The sequence below is a fragment of the Pteronotus mesoamericanus genome, unplaced genomic scaffold, assembly GCF_021234165.1.
Source record: "Pteronotus mesoamericanus isolate MK-2021 breed Mesoamerican mustached bat unplaced genomic scaffold, CSHL_Meso_final contig_702, whole genome shotgun sequence".
NCBI lineage: Eukaryota > Metazoa > Chordata > Mammalia > Chiroptera > Mormoopidae > Pteronotus > Pteronotus mesoamericanus.
In genome coordinates this window covers 4,111,023-4,130,716 of record NW_026555239.1, presented here as the reverse complement: position 1 = coordinate 4,130,716, position 19,694 = coordinate 4,111,023, and the positions used below count along the sequence as shown (strand labels likewise).

Sequence of the window (19,694 nt, the reverse complement as noted above, 5' to 3'; positions counted from 1 at the left end):
CCACCTGCACACAGGTTCTCCTCCGCAGCTCTCAGTCCTGCGCGTACTTCACGTGCCCTCGCCCCCTTGGCCTCAGCGTTTTACTTGGTCACAAACATGATTGTGCTTTCTCTCCTTTGGCTCCTCCTCTGTGCCTTTGGCTGAGCGTCTCCCAGAGTGGCACTTGAGGTCTCTGTCCTCAGGTCCTTTGCTTTCATCATCTTGGAGGAGGCAGAAGGATTCGGCGGGAACCAGCACAGCGGCCTGAAGTCCAGGCTCTGCCGATTCCTCCATACAGGGCCCTGGGCAGGCCTCTCCTGCACTGTACCGGCTTCCTTTATCTCTAGCGTGGAGGCGACAAACCCCCACCAGGGCAGCTGTAAGAATGAGCGGGAATCAGTGCTAGCCCCCCGGATGCTGGTTCTCGGCAGGCTCCGAAGCCGCTCCTGCGGTAGGCTTCGCCTGCCACCAGCTGGCTCCCCCTCAGCCTCCCTCCGAGGGGTTGGGTTGTTCCAGCCTGTGTGACACAGAAAACTCCAGCTGAACTAGCCGAGGCCACACAAATGTCTCATCCCATCCAGGAGGAAGTCAGGAGGGTGTGTGGGCCCAGAGTCTCGACCTCGCGTCTCCCCTGGTCATGAGGAGGTGGCCAGCCAGGCTGGACCTGCATATTCTGCAACATCAAGTTTTGTGCAGCATGGTGTGCCCTCCCAATGTGTCTCTTTATAAACACGGGGAAGCTTCTCATTACTCAGAGCCCGGAATTATGCCCCATAGCCAAACCAACCTCTGGCAATGGCATTGGTCGCCCTGGTGTGGCAGCTGGGCTCCCTCCCCAAAACACGTGGCCCCCAGAGGTAGATACCTGAACAGAACAGAAACTGGAGGGTCAAGGTGAACGGATCTGGGGAAGGCAACCACCAACGTCTGCTTCGGCCACCCAATAAAAGGCTCTTGCTGGGCCTGCTGGGCCTCCGCCCTTTGGACAGGAAGGTGATTTTGGATTTTCCCAGCTCTAGTAACCATAACAGTTTGCGCCGACTGAGTGCTTCATAGGAGCAGAGCAGCCCTAGGAGAAGCTATTTAGCTCCCAGGAGAAGCCCGCGAGACTTGTGCCGTTGTCACCCACACTGATCTGAGGGGAACCTGAACAGAGGCCTAGCAGCTCGCCCAGGGGCACAAGGCTGCGGCGGCGGCCCTGGCAGCTGGGCTCCCGAGTCCTCGCCCTGAGCGCTGGCGGCCCTGACTCTTGGAAGGACGGTCACGTGCAGTCACAGCGTGCAACTGTGTGCTCTGCCTGTGGGTGAGATGGCAATGTCTCTCCGCCACCATCGTACACATGCGGGGAGGCCTTTGTTCCAGCCGCATGGCCGTCTTTTCATCACATAGCACCGGCTTCCACAGGCCTTCGGGAGGCTCCCTGCCTCTGCCTCCGGCATCCTGCCCTCCCCTTCTCCCTAGCTCCCCAGTCTCCTGCGTGCCCTACGGTCCCTGCCTACTCTGAGGGCCCAGCTTCAGCCGGGGGCGGCGGCAGGGCCCAAGGCCCAAGACTTGGGTCTTCACCTTCTTCAGGATCAAAAGGACTGAAGCTGAGCTTCCGTGTGTCGCCAGGCTAACCAACGTTTGCCCCTTTTACTTTGTCTTTGGCTAACTCCCCACGCGAGAGTTAGGTGGCAGTAAAGGAAGAGACCAAGGAAGGAGGTCTCATCTGGCCGCCTGCAGTGGGTGCATGCTCCCTGGAACCGCATCCGGGAACTCGGAGAGACAGGGCGCTTCTCTGACCCACCTAAGAACCAGAGGACATTTAGAAATATCGTGACGCTTCCCTTCCCCCCACGTACAGAAAAAATGTTCCTAAGTGAAGACTAGAATCCAAGAATGTATAATTCAGTTAAAGACATAAAAAAGAAAGACTAAATAAACATATCCCAAGCCCCAGGCTGTTTGCTCCTGTAGCACGTCACCACACAAGTAAGGGATGCTGCTTCCAGCCTGGGCGCCGTGATGTCAGAACATCTGGTCTACTCAGCCAGCCGTGACTAGTGTGGCTGTCGGACACCTAGCGATCTAGCGCAAGTTTTTATGGCATTGCCCTGGTGCCTCGCGGTTCTGTAGATGCAGCCTTAGTCATTCCAGCAGCAATTAGTAGATGATGAGAGATACTAAGCTGCTTCGTTGGTATGTAATATCCACATGAAGACAAGACAAAAGTGATGGGTAGATTCATTTTCTTAAATAGATGAATTTTCCTAAAAAAGAAATTTAAAAAATTATGGCTTGAGGAACAAAGAAACAGTTGCAAGAATCACAACCATTTTATAAACATACCTCAGCATTGTAACACCGCATTAGCACGGACGAATGTACCAAAATGCAGTCTGTTTGCCTAATAAAAAGACTGTGTCAGGCCCAGAATGAGGCCATTTACTGAAACATGCAAGCTTTTGGTTAATTTGCAATATTTTCCTAATCCCACTTTTATCAGCTCTGCCTTGGTGCTCGAGGTATTAATTGCCTCTTATAGCAGGTATTTGAACACATCTCCTCTTTCGTCTGAAGGAAATATTAGCATATCGCAGAGCTGTTGGGACAGATTGCTTCGGAGGCACTTTTTCCTCCCCACCGAAAAGCCTATCAATCATAACTGAATATAGTGATTAATAATGTCACAGCTCTTTCTCGCGTGTCTGCCTGCGACCAAATGAAGACTAGTGCTTGCATTGTGATCCAGAGAATTTCACACTGCAAAATAATCACTTGCCATTTTATATTTTAAAGGAAAACTATGTTGAAAACACTTATACTCCAGAACCTATTTTTGTTACCTTATTATTAATTTACCAAAGGCTTCACGGGGAAACTAAAGCAAAGATTCTCTTACATCAGAATTCGTGATTATTTCAGACTTAAGTTTATTTATTTATTTATTTTTAAATCACGTCTTCCTGTGTGTGGCAAATCAACAGCACAAATAAGATCGCAGGGGTGAATGTTTGAAGCGGGGCAGCGTCGGAGAGTCGGGCACGCGCTTGGAATCGCTGCGCGGAGCGTGCCGCCGAGCACCAGCACACGCCGTCTGGGCGACCCTGAGCGCACACGTCTCTCTGCAGACCGTTTCCTCAGCTGCGACACAGGAAGCAGCATGCAGGGTTATTGCTGAGCTTCTCTGTGAGAATAAATACGACATGAACTTAGCATAATGCCGGAAGTCACTCAGAAAATTAGGGGTTTGCCTTTGGAGGAGATAAGACATGAGCAATTCTCGTGGGGACAGTTAAATGATAGCATGTGGTTATTTACGGTTCAAAGCTACAGAGGGGAGGGACAGGAGGGCTACGTGCCAACGGCGCCCACGCCGCTATCTCTGTCTGGGGCTCTGGGCTCGCCACAGCCAGTAGCGCACGTCACAGCCTCTGAATGTCCTCCCCCACCTCCCGTGGCCTCGTCCCCATTTTAGTAAATGGGTCCACCATTCACCGAGTCATTCAAGGGCAAAGCTAGGGCTGGCCTCGGCACTTGTCTTTCCCTTACTGGCCCTGCTCCAGTCCCCAGTCCATCAGCAGGTCCTGTCTGTTGTGTCCTGAAATCGGTCCTGATCCCATTGCCTCTCTCCGCCCCGGCTGCCACCACTGTCCCCGCCCTACGCTTTGTCAACAACCCTGGGCTGCTTTTCCCTTATCATCTGTTCCGCACGACACCCAGAGTTACCTGTCCCATGTCGGTCAGACCTCCTCACACCCCGCAGGTCCAGCCCGGATGCCCCGGCTTTCGGCGGCCTGGCTTGTAGAGCCCACCAGCAGAGGCCACCGCAGGGGGACACCCTATGGGCACACTGTCTAAAGCTGCGTATTTTCCTTAGTACCAGAGACACGCCAAGGTTTTTGTTTCCTTGGAGTGAGTCCCTTCTCTGTGCTGCTCACTGCTGTACCTTCAGCGCCTTGGACGGATCCCGGCACCTGATGTGAACAGAGTAAATGTTTACTGGATGGATCAATGAAGTTCCAAAAGAAAAGCTCACAGCCATTGGAGCGCCCGGGAGAAACTTCGTGAGCGAAGCTGAGCTGCGAGCTCTGGCTGGGCCCTGGCTGGCCTTTCGCTGCCCGGGTGGGGTGGAGGGGGCACGTGAGGCAGCTGCCAGGACTGCAGCCCTGCGTACGAAGGGGCCCTGGAAGTGGGGGCGGCAGAGAGGGCGTGGTGTGCAGAAGCCAGCCCTATGGCCATTCTGGGGGAGTTCCGTTTCTCCGGGCGGTGGGGACCCATGAATCTCGAAAGGTAGGCTGCAGAAGGAGATGGCAGAATGTGGAGACCGGGCATGAACCCTGCAGTGTGGGGCGCACGTGGTGGCGGAGGCGGCGGTGGACGCGGGGCATTGAAGGGGTCTGATAGGGGAATGACCTGAGAAAGGCGGGGCTAGAAGGTGCCAGCAGCGAACACCTCTGATCGCGGGGGTGCCTGTGATCGGACTTGGAAGGAATCACTTACTTGCCGTCACCATGAGACTGCATTTGCTAAGCGTCTCTGGTGTGTGGGGCGCACTTGGGGGTCCTGGGAGGGGCTCGGCTTGCCCGTCCCTGTGTGCAGCTCTGTCCTATGAGCCAGCTGGGGCTGGGGTGCTAGGGGCCCCGGTATTCTTGACCTGTAGTGCCTGGGGTGGAGCCCATCCTAGGAGCATGGCCTGGGTTGGCAAGGAAGGAGAGATAGGAAACAGTTCTTCTAGATTTAGCAACCTTTTTAAAGCCTTAGGTATTTAGACTTGGGGCTTATTTTTCTCACAGTGTCAGAAGTTCCATGGGTAGATAAAATTTCTTATTACAGGTCTTTAAGCCCTGGCGGGGTGGCTATGTTGGTTGGAGCGTTGTCCCATACACCAAAAGGTTGCAGGTTTGATTCCCAGTCAGGGCGTGTACGGAAGGCAACTGCTCAATGTTTCTCTTACATCAACGTTTTTCTCTCTCTCTCTCTCTCCCCCCCCCCACCCCATACTTTTTCTCTCAATGAGAACATATCCGCCAGTGAGGATTAAAAGAAAAGTCTTTAAGCTGTGTGTTGCAGATAACCATTTTAAAAATGAAAGCAAGTGTGGGGGAAGGTTTACGTGGCTGGTGGTGCCTAGAACAGCAAGTTGGTTTTTTCAACCGTGGCTGCAAGGAAACCACACGGCAGGCATTTGGATTTTTGCTCCGTGACAGTAACCATGACTTTGAGGTCATTTAACCTCCTTTCTGGTTTTCTCCCTTCTCTCTCTTTTCATGGGTCTCATTTCAGTGTCTTTTCATCTAAGCTTGGCCAAGCTTTGGTTAAGGCAGGGTTGGCACATGTGCAGTAAGAAGTAACTCCACAGCCCTGGGCCTGTGGGGTGAGCACCAGTGCGGCGGGAGAGAGGGTGTCCCCTGGGCCAGGGCGTGAGACGGAGGAGTCTTTGTGAAGGGGAGCCCGCTCGGCCGGCTCCTCCCACACGTCCCCCAATTGCAAGTTTGTGTTGATGAGCCTCTGAACGTACTCTAATTTTTTCCTATCTGGTTTGGCTCATCTCTACCAGCTGGTAAATAGGAAATGTTCACGGTAGGAAGCCAATACTCTGTGGAGTGTAAACAGATGGAATCGATATAAAGTGACAAGTCAGACCGCGCTGCGGAGAGCGCAGAGCCAACGCTGGGAAGATGGCAGGCGCCGCTCGCTCCGTTCCAGTTCATTTCGCCCTGAATAGCGCTCCGTCTCCGCACAGCTGTGCCGTGCCCCCCCCTTTCTTCTGGGTTGATAATGACAATTTCAAAGAAAAACTTTAATTAAAGATTTTATACGAAATAGCCAAAAGTAGAATAATAAGGAAAATGAGCACTGATGTGTTTATTGTAAGAGAACTCCTTTTTCATGGTTTCATTTAAAAAATTTACTCCTTCAATGTAAAATGAATGTAGTGGTGGTGACAGAAAGGTGTGGGGTGACAGCAGTGGATGCGGGGACCCCCCCCCAGTTCTGTTGTGGAGCCCAGACACGGGCGCCAGGCGCTCTGCTCGGGGCGGGGGGAGGCTCAGGCTCAGGGCTCAGGCCGCAGGCAGGGGCGGGAGGCTCCCCCACCGCCTCCTGCCGGGAGCCAGGCCAGTGGCGGACAGACCAAGGATGGTGGAACACGGCCTAGTAAGAACGCAGGTGTCGAAGGTTTAGTTACAGCGCGAGGCTGCGCTCCAGCTGGAAGATGCTTCGCCCTCCTCGGGGAGGGGCCAGGCCCAGAGAGGGGATGTGCCCACTCAGGGGGATTCGTGTCTCAGGGAGACACCTCAGGCTGTTTCTGTCCTCCTTTGAAGTCTGGGTGGTTATGTTTATTTGGTTCACAGCTTTCCTTCCCGGAGCTCAAAGTGCTCCAAAAAGAATTTTAAACAAAGAACCATGGAGTAATAATAACACCCACCGTTAGCGGTGCATTGATCTGTCCAGACTCAGAGGGGTACAAATACGGAGCCGTCTCAGTTTTCGCTCCGCACTGTTTGTTCCCAAGCAGGCGCTTGCACGACTGCCTTCTTTGTCCCTGAAGGATGGCTGTCTTAGGCAGATCTCGCGGCGTTCTTGTCACATTTAGTATAAACGAGGCCAGCGTGTCACATTTAGTATAAACGAGGCCAGCGCAGGCTGGTCCAGGCTAAAACCTCGAGCTCAGATCCAGCTGCATGGGCCTCTCATCCCTTCCTGCCATTGTTGGGTCTGTGGGGGGGTGAGGAGGGAGCAGGTCTGCCTCCCTGCACCGTGTCCTCTGCGGGCAGCAGGCACAGGCTGCTCTCTACAGGACACACAGGGCGGGATCAGGACAGTGCTCTGGGGGCCTCCAAACTTAGGGTGCCTGCTGAGGAGGCTCCGCCTCACCCTCAGGCTGCTCGGGCCCCCTCGCCTGATGAGCAGCCCCGGAAGCAGGACAGCTCAAGCCTTCTGCCTCTGTCCAGCTCTGCTTGATCCATGGGATACTCACGTGTCCCGTCTCCGCCAACAATAGGCGTGCAGGCTGCCCTCCTCTCCCCGGCCCGATCTGCTCTGTGTGTCTGTCGAATTCCCAGTTCATCTCCAGGAGGGTGCAGAGCAGGCCGCTGAGCCCACCGGGACGTGAGATGCCTATCTGCCCATCTGCAGGCGCCCTCCTGTCTGTACAGGGGTCAACTTGGCCTGCAAGAGCTTCCTCCCCGTGGGTGCTGCAGCCACCCCATCCGTCCATCCATCCATCTGTCCATCTGTTCACCCACCGTCCACCTGTCTGCCTACCATTATCCATCCATCCATCCATCCATTATCCATTTGTCCATCCATCACGAATTTATCCATCCGCCTGACCATCTATTTACCCATCATCCATCCGTCTGTCCATCATCATCCATCCCCTCATCCATCCACCCACCTCCCCACCCATGTATTTATCCATCCACCTGTCCATCCACCCATCTGCCCACCCACCCACCCATCCATCCACTCAATAACTATGCATTGACCTAGGCCCTGTTCTCGCGCTGAACTCCTGCTCCCTGCAGACCTGCCCTCTCAAGACCTGTGTTAACTCGGGCTGGGCAGCGGCACCACAGATGGGAGTGGGCTGGGGGTGGGGGGAGGGATGCGGGTTCGAGGCCTTCCTATTTCCCAGCGTGGGTGTGGTTTCCTGGTTATTTGGATCCCTGTCCTCTGCCTGTGGCCCAGTCAGCGGCTCTGTCACACCGCCGTTCATGGAGACGCACACAAGCGCGTTTCCCTCCCATACAGGGACGCAGCGCCCTCGTCCCTTCCCATTTCACAGGTGGGGAAACAGCGTGTGGCCGCTGCCCAAGGTTACCTGAACAGTAGTGTGGAGTTGGGGTTCGAAGCCTCATTTCAGAGCCCGTGGCTGGCCCTGCACTGCTCTGCCCCTTGTAGCCGGAAGCAGCTCCTGGCCAGTCCTGGCTGCCTGGGATGGGCCAGGACGGAGTCAGTCAGGGACAGGGCCCACGGTTGGCAGAGAAGCCTTGGGGCGGCCTCTGCTGAGGGCTTCTGGCCTGTTTCCTGGCTCCTGGGCCTGTAAAGGCAGACCTAACTGATCTTTCGGTTTTCCTCTAAAACCCTTGTCCTTGTGTTTGTGTTTGTGCACATGAAGCCACTGACACTTGTCACTCAGATGTGAGTGGGGAGTGCTTGGGGGAGAGCAGGACAGGGGTCATGAGCATTTTTTGGGAAAAATAGTGAATATTTTTATCTTTACAGACCAGAGGTTCTGTCCACTTATTCAACACTGCCCTTGGTGGGCAGGAGGCAGCCACAGGTCATATGTAAATAAAGGGATTGGGTGGGCGCCTATATAATTTACTTGGGATCCTGAAATGTGAAATTCACATAACTTTCATATGTCACAAAATATTGTTCTTTTGGGTTTTTTCCCCCAGCCATTTAGAAATGTAAACACTAGCCTTGGCTCGAATGCACACAAGCAGCACCTGAAATGCAGGAGAGGGAGTCAGGCCCGGGGGGCGCAGGGGACGGGTGAGGTGGGGGAGGCCGAGGGCAAGCCCCTTCTTCTGTGCTGAGGAGCGGCTGGATGTGGAGGGAGGGAGCGGGGACGGCAGCCCTTCTTCAACGGTGCTCCGGCGCTCCTCTCAGGCCCTGGGCCCTCCCCGAGCAGGCCTGGCACGCAGCATGAGGTTTGAGGGGTGGGAAGGGAGCACTGGGCCAGCGGCCAGAGAGCAGGCAGGGCCGGGGCGGGTCTCCTGCGGGGGAGGGAGCCGGGTACCAGTTTCAGGCAGGAAGGGTCCAGAGGTCAGGACGGAAGTCCAGGAGCCTGTGGGTAGACGGAAGCGGGATTAGGAAAGCGCAGAGAAGGCGCCGGATCCTGCGCAGAGGTCCGTGGCAGGGCCAGGCTGGGTGTGCACGCAGCATCCACGACGTGTCCACCCACTGTGCAAGCCTGGGTGCGCACCCACTCTGTCCGGGTGCTGTGCTGAGCCTGGGGGACACAGCAGCAAACCGAAGCATGTCCCCTCCCCTGGAGATGCCATTTCAGTGGAAGAAGAGAGACAGTGAACAGATACAAAAAGAAGTGTGACCCGAGCAGGTGCGGACGGATGGGAAGAGGAGGAGTGAGAGAGTGGCCACCAAGGGGAGAGGGCGTGCTTTAGTGCAGGTGAGGCGCAGTGCGTGTGGCGACGTGTGGCGATGAGGGAGGGCTGCAGGGGGCTGTCCAGCAGAGGACCCGGGCGCCAAAGGTCTTGGCAGATGAGCGCACTTGACCATGAGAAAGAAGGAGGCGCCTCGCTGCTGGAGCAGGGGGAGGAGGGGGAGGGCGGGGGGGTGTGTCGCTGACAGGTCTTTGTTGGGGGGTCAGATTATCTGGGGCTTGGCAGGCAGCGCAAGGACTTTCGTTAGTGGGAAGAGACCCTGCTGCGCTCGTGAGTGGAATAGTTCTGTGTGGCTGGAGCTGGGGATTAGGAGGAGGAGGCGTCATTGTGAGTCGGAGCAGGTGGGGGCGTACTCAGGAGGCTCCGAGACAGTTGGCTCTTCATGTAGACTTGTCCCAGTTACACCAAAACGGCAAAAGTCGAGCTGGCCTAGAAAGGAGCTAGATGCTGCCTACGCCATCCTAGTCTTTGTCGCTGCGCTCTCTGCCGCCCACTTCTCCCTTTGGGGGGGGGGGGAGGGGCTGGACTGGTCCCAGCCCCCTGCCACGCCAGTCCTTTATACCTTTTTCTTCCCTCCCACCCTGCACGGGACAAGTCTTGTACACCCTGGCCCAAACTTGGTTGCCTTTGATAAGCCTCACCATCTGCAGCTCCGTTCAGATCCTGCCAAACTTCAGTCTGATGAACGATAAGAAACTTGGAGACATACCTCTGGTGGGAGTGAGTTCTGTGCCAGGCTTGCGGCTCCCTGGCGTTCCGCGCCGGAGGTCCATCTGGGCTGCTTTGGGGTTTTAAAAAAGCACATCGCCTCTGGTCCTGCGTCTCACCAGAAGAGGTGAGCCGGACTGGGCAGCAGGCCGGCTGCGCGGCTTCGTTTGGCCATGGCGGCATGTGCTCTCATGGTCTGGCCTGCGCTTTAGAGCTTTGGATGCAGTGATGGGGCGGGGCGGGGGGAATGGGGGCGCACCCCCAACTGATGCTGCCCCGTCTTCCTCGCACAGTACCCCCAATTCGGTCGTTAAATAGTCTCAGCCAAATGCTCTCTGGAGGCTAGAAGCGGGAGATGGGTGTGGAACCTAGCACAAGATTTGCCTGTAACTGACATTCAATGAATATGTATGCAGTTAGCATACTCCTCCGCTCTGGTTGGCCCCGAGGAGGCCTGGCGGACATATAACAAGGCTTCCCCACAGTGTGGCTTTTTCCCAAGCAGGTAGGGGGAGCAGGGAGCAGGCATTCCAGTGGTGGTGAGGACAGATGGTAAAGGCAGCATATTAGTTGGTGAGAAGTATTTTGAAGAAGATGAGCATGTTTTGGGGGGAGGGGTCCTATCTTATACGCGTGCTCAGGAGATGCCACTTTGATAAGATGACACTTGGGCTGAGACCCCAGTGAAGCGCAGAGCAGCCAGTGGCAGCCCCCGGGCCAGAGTGCCACAGGCAGCAGCAGGACAGCCTCGCAGGCGCCTTGAGGCGGGGGCCCGGCCCTGTGAGGAGCAGGGTGGCCGGAGGAGCTAGACCAGTGGGGGGAGCGGAGGGGGAGAGCTGCTGGAAGCCAGTCTGGGGGGCTTGGGGGGCCACGGCAGGACCTGGCCTCACCCTGGCCGGAGGGGATGACACAGGCTGGACATGAGGGGAGGGCTGCTCGGCTGTCTGGACAGAGAGAGAGAGGACAAGGGGCGTGGCCAGAGGCCAGTCTGGCGGGTGGACCCGCCCCATTTGGGGTGGTGAGGCCATGGGAGGGGAGGTCTGTGAGGCTGGCCGGGACGTCACTGGGCAGTTGGGCCCAGAGCAAAGGCCGGGGCTGGAGACAGACCTTTGGGAGCCCCCAGCTGCTCCGTCAGCGTGGTGGCTGGAGGACTGAGCCCTGAGGTGCTCTGAGTCCAGAGGCTGAGGGAGCAGGGCAGAGGCAGGGACACCAGGGAGCAGGGAGGTGGAGGGGAGCGGGGAGAGGGGCTTCCGGGGGGGAAGGGGCCGTGGGCTGCGCGGAGTGTGGAGGGCTGCTGCGGGTCAGTGGGTGAGGGGCAGGGCACAGGGGTCAGGGAGGCCGCCTGCGGGTGTGGAGTCCGATGACAGGGAGCGGAGGAGCGTGAGAGGAGCTGGAGCAGCAGGCGGGGTCCTGGCCGGGAGAGGGCTGTTGAGGCTCAGTGCTCAAGGGAGGGGGCTGAGGAGATGGGAGGGCTCTCGGAGCGTGGGCCTAGATTGGGGGTGGCAGTTATTAGGAATAATTAGGGGGTGGCACTTGAGCAGGGAGCGTGAGCCCTGGAGGGAGGCGGACCAGGTGCTGAGGGACCGGTCGTTGGGGGTCATCCGTATGAAGCGGTGCGGGGGCTGGTGGGCATTCCAGGGGCTAAGGTCCCCCAGACAGCCATAAGGTGTGCGGGAAGGTCTCCAGATGACCCTCCAGGAGGGGCCGGAGTCAGTAGGTCCCAGGAGTCAGCTTAGTGGTCCCTCAGGCATGAGCGAGACAGCCGCCCCAGAGTGTGCTGCGAGGCCCTTTGTTCCGGATGTCGGTCAGCCCAAGACTGATGGCAAAGGGCACCGTCAGAAGAAAAGTTGATAAAAGAGAACAAACCTGTTCATCTTGGAGCCTTCCCTAAACGCTCTCCTCGGAGGTCGCTCATTTCCTTCAGAATCTGGGCTGCACAGTCTAGTCCAGCGCAAGGTGGTGGAGGGAGAACCTCCAGGCCAGCCCTCCTGCTGCTCTGCACTGTCTCTCCTCAGCCCTGCTTTGGGCCTGGGAGTGGAAGGCGGCTCCGTGCTGGTTTCGCCAGCCCCCAGCACCCCCCAGCCTGGGTGCTGCCTCCTGCAGGCAGCCCCCACCCCGCCCCGCCATGGCTCTGGCTGGAGGTGCCTGTTCTTTCTGGGAAGGCCCAGGGCACCTCCTTTGTCTCTGTGAGTTGGCTCCTGGCCCCCGGCCTGGCTTTGATCAGCATTCACGTGCGTGCCGTGCCCACTCTGCGCTGCGGGGTGGGGTGGTTAAAGGACTGACTTGAGTTTAAATTCCAGCATCATCCGTGTCCCACCGGGCCGTGTGGGATGGCCCGTGGATCCTCCCTGAACCACTGTTTCATCTAACAATGGGGCATCAGCCCCGCTGCCTGCACGGGGGCTGGAGGAGGCAGCCACGTGGCTCTGCACAGGGCACGCGTGGAGCCCGATGAGTGTCTCTTCCCTTAAACACGAGCAGCCGAAGGGCCGGTGCATCTCCATGGCTGGTCCAGATGCTCCTCATGCTGTGCGCCCAGCACGGCCGCGCCTGCTGACCCCGCAGAAGAGCTCCGTAAACATTTTCTGTAATATCTCTTAAAAATTCAGTGGGGCTGAAACACACAGTCATATTTTTCATTCAGCTTCTAGTAAAAATAGTTTGCATATGGCTATGAAAAACAAAACTTGTACACGTTTAGGTATGCCAGAACTATAGTTTTTAAGTATCAGTTAACAAAAAAAGATTTTTTTTTGTATGGCTTAAAATGGAATGAATTGTGTATGAGACTTACTGCTTTACATCAGAGTTGTTTTTTTTTTTAAATTTACTAAGACTATTTACAGAGAAAATTGCCTTGAAAACATTCAATAAATGCAAAGTGTCTTTTTTTTTTCCCATAGACATGTCATTTTGCAGTACCTACAACTGTGCATCTTTGAAAACATTTTATTTTACAAGAAGCATTTAAAAATGTTCACATTTCTTATTACCATGATGGTTTTCAACACTGGATCTTTTGACTTTTTCTAAATCACTTTTTTACACAGATTTTAAAAAACATTAAAACCGTTATCAGTGCCCTCAAGCTCCTCGATGTCAACAAGACCGGTCTGGTCCAGCCTCATGCGCTGAGGAGGGTTCTGGAGACCTTCTGTTTGAAGATGAAAGACGAGGAATACAAGAAGTACGTAAATGAAGGCAGGCTGGGAGGTTGCTCCGTAGAACCTGAGACCACTTTCAAAATGGGGCCTGTCCGCGCCTTGGGGCCCACGGGGTCCTCCCTCCTGCCTCCTGCCTCCCACATTCTTAAAACAGGCCCCTCCCGTCTTTTCTCCCCTATTTGTGCTCCCTAGACTCCCAGAGGAGAGAGCTGAGGGCTCTAATCCTTGAAGCACCCCGGGGCGCGGGCCTCGGGCCTGCAGCCCTAAAGCGTCTTGATTAAAGGCCTCCCTCACCAGTCCTCTCTCCTGGTTGGCATTGCACCCTCCGCCCCAGGTGGTTCCAGCTCACCGTTGACTTGTTCTCAAAGTGGGGTGGGGGGGCGGTGTTAGGAGAAAAATGAATAATGTTCCGTCTGTATTCATGAGTTAACGGGCTCCCTATTGGCTCCCCATCCTGATAGAATGGCGAGCCTTCACTTTCCTAGGGAACCTTCACTTTCCCGGAGGCTGGTTCCTGCTGAGGCTGGGGGCATTGGCACGGGGAGAGCCAATCACCGAACGCCTAGCTGCTCCTTGGCATTTGAAAGCCACTTCCTTGTGCTCCTGACTGGAGGGCAGTCCCACCTTGGGGAGCCAGCTTGGGCTTTTTCTTTCTTTCTTTGTTGTTTTTTTGTTTTGTTTTGTTTTGTTTTGTTTTGTTTTGTTTGTTTGAGCCTCCAGTAAACTCCAGATCATTTAGAAGAAGCCAGGTGTTTGGCTTCAGTGGCTACTTGAGTTTTGAATGGAAGCCACTCTTAGGAGGGCCGCGTTTAACTTTTTTATATAAGTACTCAGCTGGGAGGCCCTCTCTCCTGCCTTTCCCACTTTTGTGAATGTCCTCCAGGCCACTAACCAAGGACCAAGGCTTAGTAATTCACCCAGAGACTGGAGCTTCCCATCATACTGTGGTGAGAAGTTGCTGTGCAAGTGGCTCGCTGCGGTCCCCGCGGTCCCCGCGGTCCCTTGGTTCCTTGTACCAGGGAAGTCAGGCGCGCACGTGACTGTCACAGGCCCTGCAGGGTCTGAAAAGCAAGGAGACATTTAAAAAATGGTTATTTCCTAGTCTGCTGAATAATTTCTTTTTTCCTCTTTATAACCCACCTCAGAATATAAAAGCCATAATAGATGTTTTAATTTTTACATCTTTCCGGCTGGGAAAGTGTCCAGAATAAGATCCAAACAAAACAAATTAAATAATTTTGTGCACGTAATTATAGAACAGAAGCAACACTCTTTTAAAACAGGCAATCAAAAAACAAAACTGTTTTATTTGACAATAAACCTTGCGTTTGGCACTGCAGTCTCCAACCTAGTAAATCTATAAAAAATGTTACTGTCTGTTTCCCCATCTCACAAGTATTGAATAATAAAGAACTCCACACATTTTTATTTGAGATTTTTTTAAGCCTCAAAAACAATACTGCTTTCATGATAAAGCTGGAGAAACTTAATAGAATTGCTTTCCGTAAGAATGGAAACGTAGGAGATCAAAGTAGCCCATTTCTTCAATTGCTTTAATGCCTTTCTTATTGATGCTGAAGAATATACTCTTTCCTTGAGAAGCTGCTTCAGTATTAACTTTGCCTTTTAGCTTTTTGAGCAGGAAACACAATGCAGCTTTGAATCCTTTTTTCTTTCTTTTTTTTAAAAAAAATCTAATAGCTTTCTATTTAATTGCGGCCTTCAGCGCCTGGCGCAGTAGGTGGGTGTGGCCTGGGCGTGGAGCCCGGCCGCCTGGGGCCAGGCCCGGCTAGGCCTGCTCTCGCTCGTGGGCCTGGGGGGCTGCTGCGCCTCCCTGAGACTCAGTTTCCTCTTAAAGAACCAGAGGCTGAGGAGCCCACCTTGCAGGGCTGGCATGAAGATTCTACACAATGTACAAAGCATGCTCACCATGCGCCAGGCACATAGTAGGTGCTTGATCAACAGGGACCAGACCATCACCAACTGTTTGCACGGGATGCAGCTGTCCGGAGGCTGCAGAAAACCATCCAGTCTATGTAAACAAGAGGCCTGAAAAACTCAACACCAAGTTTCACACTTAATCAGACTGTCCTGAGACCCGTTGGGGTTCCTTTTCTCATTCCCGTCTTGCACCACCCTCCCCTCTGTTGCCTGCAGGCCAAAGGACTTGCATCCAGGCTACGTAATTTACAAGCAGCATGAAAAACAAACTCCCTCCCTCCCAGAGTCCTTCCCTCACTGGAGGCCAGGCCGCTGCCTGAGCGGAGAGCAAGGTGCAGGGCTCAGTTCCAGCTGGTGAACCTGGTCGCATGGTGTCTGCCCTTTGTCCTGAAAGTCGGCCTTCCCACGTGCCACAACCTGCCTACAGGTCTCTGTGGACATGTGAGTTCAGATCCCTGGAAAAATGTCCTTGGTTGTGGCATCTGAGGTATGGTGTGTCTCCCAGGCCTTTATTCTTGTGAAAAAGCCCTTTGAGACGGTGCATCCTGGGCAGTGCTGAGGCTGCATCTTTGGAAGTTTATACGCATGGGCGCTGTTACCGTGAGTTCTGTCTGTGCTCGGTGAGCACGCAGCCGGCACTGGGACTGGGGTGCGCCGGGCATCGGGAAAGGTCAGGATGCTCTCAGGAGCAAAGAGCAGTTTGCAGGATTGCTGGATTTTCGCAGAAAATGAGAAAGCTGGTGGCAAGGGTTTTTTTTTTTTCTATCAGCATCCTGACATTTTCCTGGAGCAGAGAATAGCCAACACTTTCTGAGGTGGGCAAACTCAGAAAGGAGCACGGGAGGACCACAGTCTGGGTTCTGGAACGTACAGCCTTCTTGTCACCAGACACACCACGGATGAAAAGAGGGAGCTATTTAGGGAGTTTCAGCGCTAACATCTGGCAGCTCTCATATCTCAAGATAATTTTTCCTTTTAGAACAATAGGCAAGCTTCATCAAAGTGGAAAAAAAGGTATGCATGGAAATGAATACATGACATTACTCTTTGTTAAATTTGGAAAACAGGAAAATAACAAATACTTTAAGTGATAATTACTAAATTTTTAGAAAGCACAGAATTAGATAATTATAGAAACCAACACATATGGAGATAATGTAACCAAACATTTAAAAACTGACAATTTTTAATAAATGTAATAATGCAGAAATTATCTAGAAAACAATTTATCAAGTGGCAGATTTGAATAATTGGAAAAAATTCCCATTTATCTTAACTTTAAAAAAGGAGAATCTTGATATATTTCAGGGAGAAACATTGGTTGTGCATAGAAATTTCCTCTTTATAGAAATCATAGTGTGTGACAAGACCCCCATCCCCCACCTCGGCCACTGCAATTGATTGTTTTCAAACAGTTACCTTGGGTCTCAGTTTCCCTGGGAAATGATGTGCTTGGTCAAGACCATGGGCCACGTTCTCCCCTCCACCCAGCTCTGGGTTTCTCTGATGAGTGACGTTCCATGTTGTCTCATGGCCCAGCTCCATACCCGCCCATGATGAAAGGGAAGTGGGACCCACGTTTGTGCCGAGGCTCCCCTGCCACCTCCTCCCGCCAGAGAAAGGAGAGGACCGAGGCCGCCCTGAGCGGGCCCCAGGCGTCCCTGCTCCGTTTGTCTCTGTGTGCGGCTGCCCAACCATAGAGTCAAGGGCTCTCCTTAGAAGTATCTGCATTTTTAAAGAAAGGGTACCATTTCCTAGGGCTGCCTTTTTTTTTTTTTTAAATAACATATCCACAAGATTTTATTGTCACATAATAAAACAAAATATGGAGCTTAGAACTGGATCACTTGGCCCTTTCTCTTCTTACCACCTCCCAATTCAAAGGCCTTGCGTCTCTTAATGGCCAGCGTTCCCTTAGATCTGCAATTGGGCTCCGTGCGTTCAAGCTTCAGCGCAGCCTTCTGTGTAGTTTTAACCTTCTTTTGCGGAAAATCGGCTTGGCCTGCCCCCCACAGTCGCTCTGCCTCCTGCCCTAACGCCACCGTCCCCTCCCGTCCGGTGGGACTCTGGGGGCCGGTGCTCGCTGCTCCTCTCCCAGGAAGGCTGGCGGGTTTTAGTAACGGTCACCATGTCTGCGAGAGAGGAAAGGAAGAAGCCCTGGGGTTTACTTTTAATTCCGGATCTATTTAGAAATACACATTAAAATGAATACCAACTGCAGCATAAAGGCTACCGCACTCACACGCTGTCTTCATTTTTAGTCTCTGTCTCCTCATTTCTGATCACTAAAGCCTGTTTCCGTTTCAGGTTTGCACAATACTACGGCATCGATAAAGATACTGCAGTGGATTATAACATTTTTTTGAAGAACCTCAGTATAAATAATAACCTAAACCTTAGGTACTATATGGGAAATCACGGTAAGTATTTGTAAAGTTCAGAGCTAAAGATTTCATTATCCTTTGCCGTGGCCGTTCCTGTCCCGAGGACATAGTGTCCACTAGGGAATGTACGTCATCCCCAAAGAAGTCCCAGCCTCGTGATTTGTGAGAATAACACGACGTCTCACAGGAAGGAAGGGTCTGTGAGTCACAGCACATGCGCACACCACAGTGGGCAGCCACGAGCCATGGTGTCCCCGGAGGTCACGGTGATGTGGAGCACATACGTGGCATGTCAGCGAGTGATTGGAAATTCCGAACTGCAGGTTATTCTGAGGCAGTGTGCCTTCGGGCGTTGATTGGTGGTTCGTTCTGCTGCTGCCATCTTTTCCAGAGGTTTTGAAAATGAGCATGTTGCTGTTCCTTTCACGGTGGGACAGAGTCGTGCTATGAAAGGGCGAATGGTTGAGTAGTTTACACTAGGCTGGCGCAGCAGGCTTAGAAGCCCGAGAAGGAGAAGTTTGCCTTTCTTTATCCCAGCCTCGTCAACGTGACACCCAGACACCAGTCCCCTGGGGGCGGTGTCTGAGGGATGCGGTTGGAGAGCCCCCTCGCAGCCCTCTGGTCACGGGAGGCCGGGGGTGTTTCTTGCCTCAGAGTTCACCACCCAGGAGTGGCGCATTCCAGGTTGGCTGTTGCTGTCTGGTTTCAGCGGGACTCGGCGCAGCAAATATTCCCCGAGCACCTGATTCTCAGATCTGCCTCAACAGCAAGCTTAAAAATGACAGATTCTCAGGGTTCAGCTCGGTGCCACCCACTGAGGGAGTCTCTAGCAGACTCTAGGGCTCTAATTCTTAAATCCTCCCAAGTTTGGGGAATTACGAGACAAGGTAACCTTCCAACAGCCCCTTGTCGCTTACGTTTTGTTAGTTCATATGCAGGTCAGGTACTACGAGGCCCTTCACTGGGTTAAAAACCAAGTTCATATTCTATGTTTAACAAGTGTGTGCGTTTATTAATATATACATACCTATAGGGCAGGTGTATGTATATATACACAGGGTCCGGCAGAAGTAACGCCTGCTTGAGTGTGGTGGGTAGGGTAATAATATGGGTGTAATAATTTATAGTGTTTTAAAAAATATTTTATTTATTTATTTTTAGACAGAGAAAGGGAGGCAGAAAGAGAGGGAGAGAAACATCCATGTGTGGTTGCCTCTCGCACGCCCCCTACTGGGGGGGCTGGCCCGCGACCCAGGCTGGTGCCCTGCCTGGGAATGGGAACGGCAGCCCTTTGGTTCACAGGCCGGCACTCAATCCACTGAGCCCCACCAGCCAGGGCATAGTTTATAGTTTTAATTTGAACATTTCACCTAAAATAGCATACGGTGAGCTTGAGTATGACATTGTTATGCTACAGAATTACATGTTTATGATTTTGTAATAAAAAGAAGGGGCAATATTTGTGCCAGACCCTGTATATAACCTACATATTAAATAGGGCAGGTGAAATAAAATAAGTCCCATAAAAAAGAATAATCAAAAGCAACTATTTATTGTGTTCTGTATAGATATTTTATAAACCTAATTTCAATGTTTATTTCTCTCAATAGTTTTGTGGAACGGGTTTTATGATCCCATTTTCAGCTGAGAAATCTCGGACTTGGGGTGCTAAGTGAATTTCCCAATGTCATCATATAGCTGGTTTGTGGTGGAGTCGAGGTTTGACTGTTCGGCTCCAAAGTAAATGATTAAAATGCCTTCGAGGGAAGAACAAATGCCACGGGGTGCTCACGGGGGAAGGAGGGACGGCCGAGCTGGGGGGCGATTCTGCAGGACCAGGGCTCACAGGGTGCGTGTGGCAGACACCGAGGGAAGGGGCCCTGGTCCGAGGCCCGGGGGCGGGGCAGGTTTGTCTGGAGCCGGGGCCATGCGGTCACCCAAGGGGGCTGTGAGGTGGGATCTAGACTGATTGAAGGAGGGTTTTCATCCTAAGTGAGTTCACGTACCAAGCTGACGACTGTGATAGCTGGCCCCGTTTAATGAGCGCTTGTTCCCTGCCGGGCGCTGGTGTTCCTTCATAGGCCCTGCAGCCAGGGAGGCAGGCACAGGGGCAGAGGAGCAAGAGGACGAGCGCCCGTGAATAAACGGCCACTGTCAGTCCCAATTCTGGCATCTTCCCGTGCAAATCTGGGCAAGGGAGGGACAGAGAGGAAGAAAGACATTTGTAAAAATGAGGTCATGCACAGGGTCCGGCAGAAGTAAGGTCTGCTTGAGTATGGTTGGATAGGTAATAATACAGGTGTAGTAATTTATAGTTTTAATTTGAACACTTCACCTAAGATGTCATAGGGTGTGCTTGAGTGTGATATTGTTCTGTTACAGAATTACAGGCTTATGAT

At 53.2% G+C, this 19,694-nt stretch overlaps 1 protein-coding gene across 1 annotated transcript in view; it reads left to right on the top strand.

Annotated features, from left to right (window-relative positions):
- Window positions 1-19,694, top strand: part of EFCAB6 (EF-hand calcium binding domain 6) — a 163,029-nt gene that overhangs the window by 33,418 nt on the left and 109,917 nt on the right. Inside the window, exons 6-7 of the mRNA XM_054582574.1 lie at window positions 12,857-12,993; window positions 17,219-17,331. Of these exons, the coding sequence (XP_054438549.1) occupies window positions 12,857-12,993; window positions 17,219-17,331 (250 nt within the window). The remainder of the gene's footprint in view (window positions 1-12,856; window positions 12,994-17,218; window positions 17,332-19,694) is intronic.